Raw genomic sequence first — 10,262 nt, 5'->3', positions numbered from 1 at the left:
TGTTCGAGAATTATAGAGACTGCTACGCTGCTTCTGCCGTATGATCAGTAAGTACCCAAACTCTTTCTACATGCTACTCCTACAATCTATCATGTGCCGCTAGATTTGATATAAATGGCGAACTATTCGATCGAAAACACTTTGGTCGTTCTTTGCACAATTCCATAACGACACTGAGCAGGCCATTAGCCATCGACCTTTGTTCAAGGCGTTATAATCGACCGTTGTTCGAAGTGAGTATCACGTATGCAGCCATATACCATCCTAATGGCAATGGTAACATAGTGGAACCTCTGCGCGTGGAGTCTATATCGTTGCTCGATTGCATAGCGCATTTTCCGTCGGCTAAAAGTGGTGGGAGTAAGTCCTGAACTCCTTATCTGCCGAGATAAGAAAGGGATAAACTCCGTGGTACGGCCAAAAGTCTATCGACTGGATTTTATCTTGTAATGTAAATCAGAGAGAACTATCATTACTTTATATTCCTGATGATACAGTAACCGGTGTATATAACAGGCAAACGAGACGGGAGTTTGCAACTACTTTTTGATCTAAAAAATGCGAGGGATAACGTGTTCTGTGTAGGATTATGCTGGTCGAAGGATATGAAGCAGATTTTATAAGTTGCAGGGGAAAATAAAATAACGCTCGAGATTTGTGAAGAAGAGCTGTCGAATTTTTTATTTTAGTTCTTTTTTTTCTACAGTAAATTAATCCAGACTTGTGCTTGCGTATTTTGATAGCATCTTATTGTTAGTCGCTACATGCTTGTAAGCAATGAGTGCTATAATCGAGAGAATGTCAACTCGTTGTTAGGCGAGGCAACTCTGAACTGGGAGCTTCAATTCCTGATCCAGTCACCCTCACGCCTCGGTTAATTGAATCATAATTACGAGCAGTGTTAACCACATGCCTACTACCTGAAAATGTCAAAGAAAATTTGCAGACGTAGGTAGAACGCGTATAGTGGAAACAGCGTATCTTATACCTCGGCAAAACGTTGTAAATTTATTCCAAAAAATCCTCCAGAGCTAAATTCCATAGTTCTCAAGGTAACTTGGAAAATGAAGTCATTCATCTGTGAATTTTGGTACAAGTCATGATGAAAAAATCCACAATCCACTTATTTTCTGACAGCTGTACCGCTTACCTTCGTCGATAATTCGTTCTCGCTATGTTTATTCATCAGTTCACGCAGAATGCTGACGGTTTTGATTCTCTGCAATGAGAATTCATAGGATGCTGTATACACGTGAAAAGTTGAAATCACAGATTGGCCTAGCCTGATTTCATTTAAAATTAAGTGAATCACCTTTGAGGATGGTTGATCCAGGGTGTAATAAATTTGGAAGTAGCGTAGCACACTTGTTGCCAGTACCAAGAACAGATACGCATAGTGTACATAATCAGCAGTAGAAGGAATACGATGGTCAATGACGATTACATCATCGAGTGCTTTAAAGAGTGTCTTGAACGGTAGAACGATTTGAACACTTGCTGTAAAAAGTGACACCAGCCAACAAAATCCGAAGGAATCATCAACAACTTCTGACACGTACGCTGCCTTCAAGTAAAGGGACTGCAACCGCGTCAAGTCGTTTACATTGCAGTTTCCAGTCCTCTGCCAAGTCTCTAGCAATCCGTTGATCGTGTTTAGAGCCACGGAGGGCACAGTGACGAATTCCAAAGCTAAGGCCTCACAGTACATGGTTAAGAATTTTGAGCAGTACCATGCAATTTCCATGAAATCATTGACCGCGGGAAAGGGCAATCCGATCAGATACGCGACGGTCCATACGATCGTTAGTTGAAACGAAATTGGACGCTGTTTCGGGGGAGACAAGCAGCCAAGTTCTTCGTTGAGCTCATGCGTCAGATTGAGACACCGTAACGTTGCCGAGGCACAAATTAATCGATCCACAGTCAACCACAACAGAAGCGCCAAGTGACTAGCGTGGATTATCAATTGGCTGCAGTTTTTAAGGGACGAACATTCGTGTCGTGAGCCAAACGCTTCGGGAAGATAAAATCCCACGATGTACGATAGGGTGGTGAGGGTTAAAAGGATATTGACTACTTGCAGTATCGTACCCAGAACGCTTCGGTGATAAACATTTTCGCCGGCTAGACAATAGAAAATGATTATTATACCCTCCCTATGCGAGTTGATAATCTATTAAGTTTTACAAGTGCGCACCTGATTTCCAAAATGGACAGTAGCCAAAAATGAATGCCAAAATTTGAGACGGCTGAAGTATATTCTTCATAGAAATCCTCGGCATGACGAACCAACTGCTCGACGTAAACAGAGGGCGGTTTTTCGAATGTCTGTGGAGCAGCGTTATTTGCCTGTCACCTTTGCACGCACGCGATGATATACGATATTGGTCACGCGCCGACAATGTCAAGTGAGCACAGGTACTTATTGTTAGTGTTCGATATTGCAGGTACTGTTCCAACAACCCTTGAAATATACAAATGAATCGGATTACAGGGATAAAAGCGCACGTTTTTAGGTTCGAAAAAAATTCAAATCAGAGAATGATAACCGAAAGAACGAAATTTGAAAGCTCGAAAAAACGCTTCGCGCACCGATGGAACGACGCAGGAACACGTGCAGACATGTTGCATACGCAAAATCGGGTTTCGGTTAGCAGAATGTATATCGGTGATACGCAGAGGGTTTCTCTCAAATCTTGGGGGAAGAGTAAAGGTTTCCCGAGGATCGCTGAGAGGCCCGGCAGCGAGCTGAGGCTTGTTAATATTGCGGCGCTGTTCTCCTTGTAAATTACAAAAGTTTACCATCCTCTTCACGTAATCCCCTCATAGCGTTCCTCCCCGCCTCACCCCTCTCCGCGCCACCTCTCACCTCCTCGCCTCTCTTCTCCTCTCGTCTCGCGACGCCAAGCCGTGCCAACTCACGAGGCCTGGACACCCCCGCCCCGACTATACATGCAGATATTCGACGCCGACGCCGGGCGTCCCTTGGTTGGTATTCAGGACCGGTGACCAAGCAGCGTCGGACTACGCTTCGTGCCCGGCCGATTGAAACATCCTCGCTTACGACGAACGTGGACAAACGCGGACACGCTCAACGCCGAGCGATTCCGCGAAGAATCACGTTCTATCCGTCTAATCCGTGCACTTAGCCACCCCTTACCATAACCTCGCCCAACACCGGCCTGCAGGACGTTATTATTTTCGACGACACCCCGAAGGCTCGGATGCAGTGCCGTTATTACAGCTGTACGATCCGCTCGGTCATCATTTTACGACCACGTCCTCATCACGGGCTATGCGAAAATCTAAAACATTTCACTGGGTCAGATGGGCCGTATATTATAGTTAGGACATCTGCGCCGGGAAACTACCTCCTTGATATAAAAGGATCGCATCTCGAGCACCTCATTCAGTGAAGATGCGCCAGTTTGTCAGATTTAATAATAATCGCTGCAGTGCGTGCCTTGTCGAATTAATTGCAAAGAAGATTCGCACGTGCTGGTCTAGTCATGTCGAAACTCGTAACCGTTGCCATTTGTTCGGGAGTGCAGGCAGCGATTTAACCGGAAGTGCAAGCCTGGTTCGATGCTGAGCGTTAAGATGCTACCCGAGAGATACTGCAGTCCCGAAGCTTGCACGCGCTAATGGGCAAAGTTTAACGGTCTAATTTGTAATTTACGACTAACCAGGACGAAGTCGGCGTCAGCCTCGCGGAGGACGGCGGGGTTTTAACATTCGCAAATGAGTGAAGACGCCGGGAATTATTTTTATTCGGACGACCCCCCGGTGACGGATCGGTGTGGCAAATGGGCCGCGTCGCGGGCTCAACGACTCCTGCGGGGTTGCCCCCTTCCACCCTGATGGCAGCTTACTTCGAGTCCGTCGAGCGGGGTATTTCTTGCCGAGCTTTTCCCTCTCGGCAAGGGTTGCCAGTAGGAGGCTGTAAATTACCAAGAGGGCATTTTGATTAAATTTTTTATTGTACCTACCGGCGGAGAGGGTAGGAGGGCTGATTTAACGACGCCGGAGCGTCTCGAAACATTTTCTGTTCGCGTTTAGCAAATTTTTTAATTAGGGATTATACTCGTTGAAACGACCCGAAGACGCGCGATGCCCGGGGGGTCACATCTCTCCAATTCGTAATTCCCGGTAAAGTATTATTCCGAATAAAATCTCAGCCGCGCAACTTTCCTTTACTTTTTTTTTTTTCATTTCCCTCTCTTCGGCACGCGTTCCGCGCTTCAATTACCCATCGATATTATACACATCGCACACCTTGGTCCATACTGTCCGGTACGCCGACGGTGAATCGATTCGACGTGACCCTGCTCTCAATAGCGTGTTGCGCGTTGTTCCCAACAGCGTGTATCCATTAGACATACATTGAACAGCCTCGCGACACACACGGCGAATGTCGAAGAAATCGATTCGAAACGATCAAAGGCGATTCTCTTTTCACGAGAACACAATGTCGTCGCTCGTCGAGCACGCAGCCTCCGCGATGGTGAACCGGAAGCCCATCAGCAGCGCGTTGACGCGACAAAATCGCACACAACGGCCGCCGGGCTCAACAAGTGTTCGAAGTCGCGGGGAACGCGGCCGCCCCTCGGTCGTCGGACGTCGCGACGCCGGGGCCCGCGGGTGTCGCCGCGGCGAGGCGTCGCGGGGCGGGGGCGGGGGCGGGGCGCCGGGCTCGTGGGGACGTCACGTGGCCGCGAAGCTCGGAGGCCCCGCCTCCGCGGCGGCGCGAGGTCCACGCCGCGTCATTCATGGCCGAGCCGAAGGCTGCGCCACTCTCCGGGTCGTCCGTCCGGCTCCGTAATCGCGCGAGCACCTGTCCTCTCGCGTCTCGATCCTCGCCCGGCCGCGTCAAGTGCCGCGCTCGCTTTACGTTAGTCCGCGCGTTTTCCGAGGCGACCGCAACCCCGGCGCGAAACCCGGAGGTCCGAAGAGGTCGCGACCCAGCTATGTGGTGACAAGAGTGAACCGGGGTCGGCCGATAAAGTGCGCAGTGGAGCTTGGGGGGTAACGAGCAGTGGTTCGTAAGGCGTGCCAGAGTGATCGGTATATTACATGATACCAACCCCCTACCCCGTATAGTATATTTTATAGTGCGATCGCGGGTGAAACGCCACAGTGAGAGATAAGATTCGTCAGTTGTGGAGGGGTGGCTGATGCACCGCGGCGGCGGCGGCGGTAACGGCCCGGCTACCGCCGGTCCTCGCGGCCTCGATCTGGAACATCCCCCGATGCCGGGGGCGGCTGGTTTCCCGTGGGGGGCCATGCTCGCCGGGCATCATCATCACGCCGCTGCGGCGGCCGCAGGCATGATGCAGCCGCCGCTATCCGCCGCCGGTGACTACAATCCGGCCGGTGCTCATCACGGGGGTGCCCACCCCGCGATGCCGATGGACCTTCACGTACCCCAGGCGTTTCCCTACTACAGGTAGGCCTCGATTTTCAACTTCCCATTCACCGATTCTTTCCTACCCGACGGCGAATATTCGATACCAGAGATACAGAGACTTACGGAATTACCAGCAGAGCACTTCTAATTGTTCTTCGTACTGCGATGCAAACCCTTTTACTAACACGGTTAACGTGACTCACATGGCCGAAACAAGACCGCGACAGATGCAAGAACCGCGTGTATCGCGTCGTTAAAATCTATTACCTACTCCCATCCCGGTATATATGGCGTGTAACACATGTTCTCTGATGTAATGCTCCAGGTGACAATCCCCATCCTACTTTGAGTTGAACGCATTTTTTGTTACTGTCGTGCCGTTCGGTGTGTAGCGTTTCCGATGTACAATGAAAAGTTTGAGGTCAAACGATGGTCCGAACGGCCGTGGCACAGGGTTGTTGCCTCAGAGTGTCCGTGACGGGAGTTGCGAAAGCGTTTCTTCTCATCCACGATTCCATTTTTGGTCCAATTTCGCTGACGGAACGTGATAAAATAAAATACAACAAAAAATTACTTCCACTTATTTTCTAGTTGACCGTGACACACGCTCCGGTTTCAGGCGTCGACCTCAGTTCTTGTCAACAGATTTGATCTAGGTTCTTGCGACGCTGACAGGAATAATAGGCAAACTTATTCACAGCTCTCCGACGGGCATGCAGACAAAATAATACGAAGAATTGCAGTTACCTTTCGGTTCTTCTCCACATGTAATAGGCGATGCGCTCTGCAATGAGTTTGGTCGAATCTCTGGTGCTCGTGACCCGAAGTCACTTCTTGTCACCACTTTCACCCCGCGAGTCATCCAGAGCGAAACCGAAGCAAAGTGTTAGGTACGGTGTCTCCGAGGTGGTACAAGTTGAGGGACGATTAAGTGGTCAATCGGTTGCGTTAGAATGACGCGGGCGTTTCGGGCACGTGTGTTTTCGCCGCAGGTAGACGACGAGGGGAAAGTGTTGTTGAGGAGGCGGACTACGCGAGATGACAAACCGGGCAGGAGCCGTTTAATGAATATAATAAATGGCAAGTAGCGGAGTTCCAGGTAGCCGCTTCCGCCGCATCCCGGCAAGAAACGCATTATCATTCTCGACTCGCACGGATCATTAGCATTTCGCTATCAATTACGTCCAGCGCCGGCGAGTCTGTCGCGCGGCGTTCATCCGTCCCCTGAATTACTTGGGGTCCCGTTTGCGGAACGCCCGACCGGGGGTCCTGGGTCTGATCGCTCCAGGGACGCATCTTCTGCGGCTGCACCCACCTCGTCGGGCGGAATGCGTATGGGTGTAATAAGGCGTGAATGCGTTAGCGTGTGAGCCGCGCGAGTGCGACGCTGACTGCCACTTGTTGCAGCCCGTGGTCTAAACACCCTCGTCACCGACCGAGTGCCTCACTCTCTCTATCTCTCTCTCAGCTCCGTCTCTCTCTCTCTCTCTCTTCCTCTCTCGGGTTTTCTCGTTACTGCCCTCGTCATCCCGGAGAGTCTCTCTATACTAATCCCGGCGGAACCGACGGCTCCATACGTAGTCCAGACCAATATCCGTTTTCCGGACCCCGCTGGGTCCGATGCGCTCCTCGAGCACCCGGCTGACACGCGATCCTGCGTAGTTTACGAACCTGCCGCGAGCACTACCAATTCATAGACAAGCTGCTTCTGGCCGCCCACGATTCAACCGATCTGATAGGGGGGCCTGTTTTTGCCCTTCGCACGGGCCACGGTAACTCGTTTTCGAATTCGTTCTCGATATTAGGCATTGCGCCACCGGAACGCGCGAAAATCAATTGAAATGCGATTATTTTCAACGAGGAAAAGATGGAGCGGCTCAGGAAAAAATTTAGTATAACTTTTAAGAGTTGCTTCAATATGGAAAACTAGTCATAATCCACTGTCGTGAATCGACATTTTTTTGACAGTCCAATGACAGCGCAAGTACTGTTACAAGTAATCATTTTTCCGCGTAGTACTGATTTAAATGTTGAAAACATACTCCTGGAATTATCCGTAGATTTTATTCTGAATGTATGTAGAAGGCATTGCAAAATATGAATTCTTGTCCTGGTAAATGTGGTAAAAAGAGGGTAATCCCTGAAATGAAACCTCCAACTTTCTCCAACTAAAGAAAATGCGTGCTTTATACCAGAAAATTCCATACCATAGATTATTTACTGTGTTCAACAGAGCCGATCAGATCACGAGTACCTACTCGTTCTACTTTTTGAGTGATCTATAAAAACTGCATACAGTCGCGATGAGTTTCTCGCGGATCGATTAATTTTTGATAACCGTGCTATGAGAATAAAAATACCACCGTTCAAATATTCGAAATATTGCCCGTTGAGCAACGTTGAAAAGGACGTCAATCGTTGACGGAGACACGAGGTCCGTGACTCAAATTTAGAAATTTCCAGTGCTGAAACTGTAATTTATGTTCCTCGCAAGTAATATCCATATTATACATATGTTGCAAGGTGATAACCGTGATTCGTACGGTTACAAATTAGTGATCACCTTCGCGACGATGAGGTGCAAGCAAGTAATCGATACCGTAAAGAATAATTCTTTCTCTCGTTAAACTTGGGTCCAAAAATAAACCGAGTCAAAGTATCGTTCAATGGAGTCTGACAGCGGTAAAATTGACCCGAAAGGTCGGGGGTCGTAATCTCATCTGCCCACGCCTCCGTACGGCACGAAGCGAGGACTCTTTTACCGAACTGCTTCGCTCCGGATGATATTACATTTCACGAGTTCCACTTGTGCCAGTCGCCGATGTTTTCTCGTTGCGCTTTACTGAGCCGCCAGACTTTATATCAAGTCGCTTATTACAGACTTTGGAGCTATACACGCGGTCGATCCGACCGTATCTAAAGTATGTAAGAAATCACTGCGGGTAAATAGTTCTCAGGTATAATGCGATATTATTACAGACGGTGTTCAATTGCAGTCGGCATTTCAATAAAAACTGTTTCTATTCAAGTCAGCTGGCTTTTTTTGCCCAAGTCCACGTTGCTAAACAACTGTATATGTATGTATTCCGTTGGTATTTATTCACCTTTTCTCGCTAAAAGAAATATCATAGGCATGGATATAAAACGGGCGTCTAAATATTGCCTTGAACTGAAACAATTTTTACAATCAGTACCGTATATTGGGATCAAATTTACTCCAAGGTTGCTGAGATCATTTGGAATTTTTCTAATATATATATATATATATATATATATATATATATATATATATATATATATATATATATATATATCTTGTAACTATCTACCTGTTTGATGGAATTTACAATCCCGAAAAAACATTGCACCCGTTCGGTATTATTATCATTGTTATTATTATTAATAATGGAAGTAAGCGAACGGTGAAAAAATCGGGCCACACGAACGCAGTTGGACGGTTTTTAACCGTCGGGGGTTCTTCGACGAGATTTCGCTGATCTCCGACGTCGGTGAAGGAAAAAGTGCGACAGCGCACACGGCGCAGATAACTCAGGTGGTTGCATCGTCCGGTGCAGCATGAGCGGTATTCGCCGTTGCCGTTCGGAGAGTCTTCGGCGTTCCGCGCCGTTTTCTCGTCTCGTTGACAGTGACAGACTTTGTCGGGGATCCGGCGGTATGACCGGGATCCGGGCAGATCAACGTTATTGAATGATGGCTCCCGGGGCTAAATGGGACCGGACGTACCGATATAATAAGATCATAAGAAACAAGTGCGGCGGATCAAGGCTGTCGTCGGAGCCACCCGACGGGCCGAGAGTCGACGCATTCTTCCTGCAGGACGAGAGCTGCGTCGAGGTGAATCTGCCGGGTGGCGCGGGGTCCTTCCGATAAATAACTACCTCCGTTTTTACGGGATACGCAAGCCTCGGTGCCGTCGCGTCGGCAGGCTCGACGAATGAAAACGCGTTGGCGAACCCTGAGCGCAAAGTATCATCCCCCAACCCTCGACTGTCGCTGGGTTGCGGCGGAACGGACGGTAGTTGCAGGGATGGGCCTGTTTTTTTTATTTATTTATTTATTTATTTTTTCCCCTTTTTCACCCGCTATCGCGCGGCGTATCGCACACGGCGATCCTCGACCGCAATCAGAATTGATTATAGCCTGCCGAAACCTCGGCGCGTCCGTATTATACAACTTATACGCCCGCGGGCCCCGGGACGAACGGCTCCTCGTAAGGCCCACCGCCGCTTATTTCGACTGGGCTTGCATCGAGACGCTCGTCTTCTTCGCGACGGCTTCCGTCGTAGCTGACCGACGGAATTATCCAGCTCTTGATTCGTCTTCCGCGATATCCAGAGACGCGAGGCATGCGACTCGGGTCTGAAGTCGAGTCGTCGACCATTCGATCAGGAAGCGGTTCTGATGAGTAGATTATCGAGATAATAGGTGTCTTTCGCGGGATCCATGTACTGACAGTTTTTACATCATGCTTTGAGAGTTTTTTTCTCTCCTTGCCAATTGACGTGAGATTTCTAATCTTCTCCTACACGTGGCTCGGATCGACAGTCTGTGAACCGGGTGACCTCGTGACGGCATTGCCCGCAGCTAAAATTCGTACGGTATAACGAAGGGCAGAGGTAAAACGGAATTCGGTCGGAGGTAGTGAAAGTCTTTCTCCTAAAATTTCGCTTCGAAACTACCAACTTCCAGATTTTTAGAGTTTGGAAAAGTAATTCTTCGGAGATACGCCGTTCGACGGGAAATACTGTAGGGCATTGGATATCGAGTTCAGATATTTTATGAATACACCCGTATCACCGATGCCTCTGTAAATACAGAATTTAACTGCAAAATT

General features: G+C 48.7%; 2 protein-coding genes across 5 annotated transcripts in view; one reads left to right on the top strand and one right to left on the bottom strand.

The window, feature by feature from the left end:
- Positions 1-10,262, top strand: part of LOC124179787 (protein trachealess) — a 174,474-nt gene continuing 164,212 nt past the window's right edge. For 3 of the 4 annotated variants that reach the window (XM_046564525.1, XM_046564524.1, XM_046564523.1), the window contains exon 1: positions 4,802-5,446. In XM_046564525.1, coding sequence (XP_046420481.1) covers positions 5,175-5,446 — 272 coding nt within the window. In that variant the 5' untranslated portion in view covers positions 4,802-5,174. Of the gene's footprint in view, positions 48-4,801; positions 5,447-10,262 lie in introns of those variants that run through there. The other variant, XM_046564528.1, reaches the window with a different exon arrangement.
- On the bottom strand, positions 733-2,325 carry LOC124180718. The gene is made up of 5 exons (XM_046566464.1): positions 2,198-2,325; positions 1,313-2,124; positions 1,151-1,219; positions 989-1,078; positions 733-920 (listed from the first exon to the last, which is right to left on the bottom strand). Exons 1-5 carry the CDS (start codon positions 2,280-2,282, stop codon positions 864-866), a joined length of 1,113 nt encoding a protein of 370 aa, XP_046422420.1. The 5' UTR covers positions 2,283-2,325; the 3' UTR covers positions 733-863.

Source organism: Neodiprion fabricii, chromosome 4, assembly GCF_021155785.1.
Source record: "Neodiprion fabricii isolate iyNeoFabr1 chromosome 4, iyNeoFabr1.1, whole genome shotgun sequence".
Classification (NCBI taxonomy): Eukaryota; Metazoa; Arthropoda; class Insecta; order Hymenoptera; family Diprionidae; genus Neodiprion; species Neodiprion fabricii.
Note: the sequence above shows the minus strand (reverse complement) of the source record. Positions and strands in the feature narration are given on the sequence as shown.

What these genes read in the sequence shown, in the direction of transcription:
- LOC124180718 (XM_046566464.1), bottom strand. Translation starts at nt 2,282, where the DNA reads ATGCCGAGGATTTCTATGAAGAATATACTTCAGCCGTCTCAAATTTTG. An exon ending in CTGTCCATTTTGGAAATCAG is followed by an intron (nt 2,125 to 2,197) that starts GTGCGCACTTGT and finishes TCTATTGTCTAG; the next exon opens with CCGGCGAAAATGTTTATCAC. An exon ending in TGGATCAACCATCCTCAAAG is followed by an intron (nt 1,220 to 1,312) that starts GTGATTCACTTA and finishes TTCTCATTGCAG; the next exon opens with AGAATCAAAACCGTCAGCAT.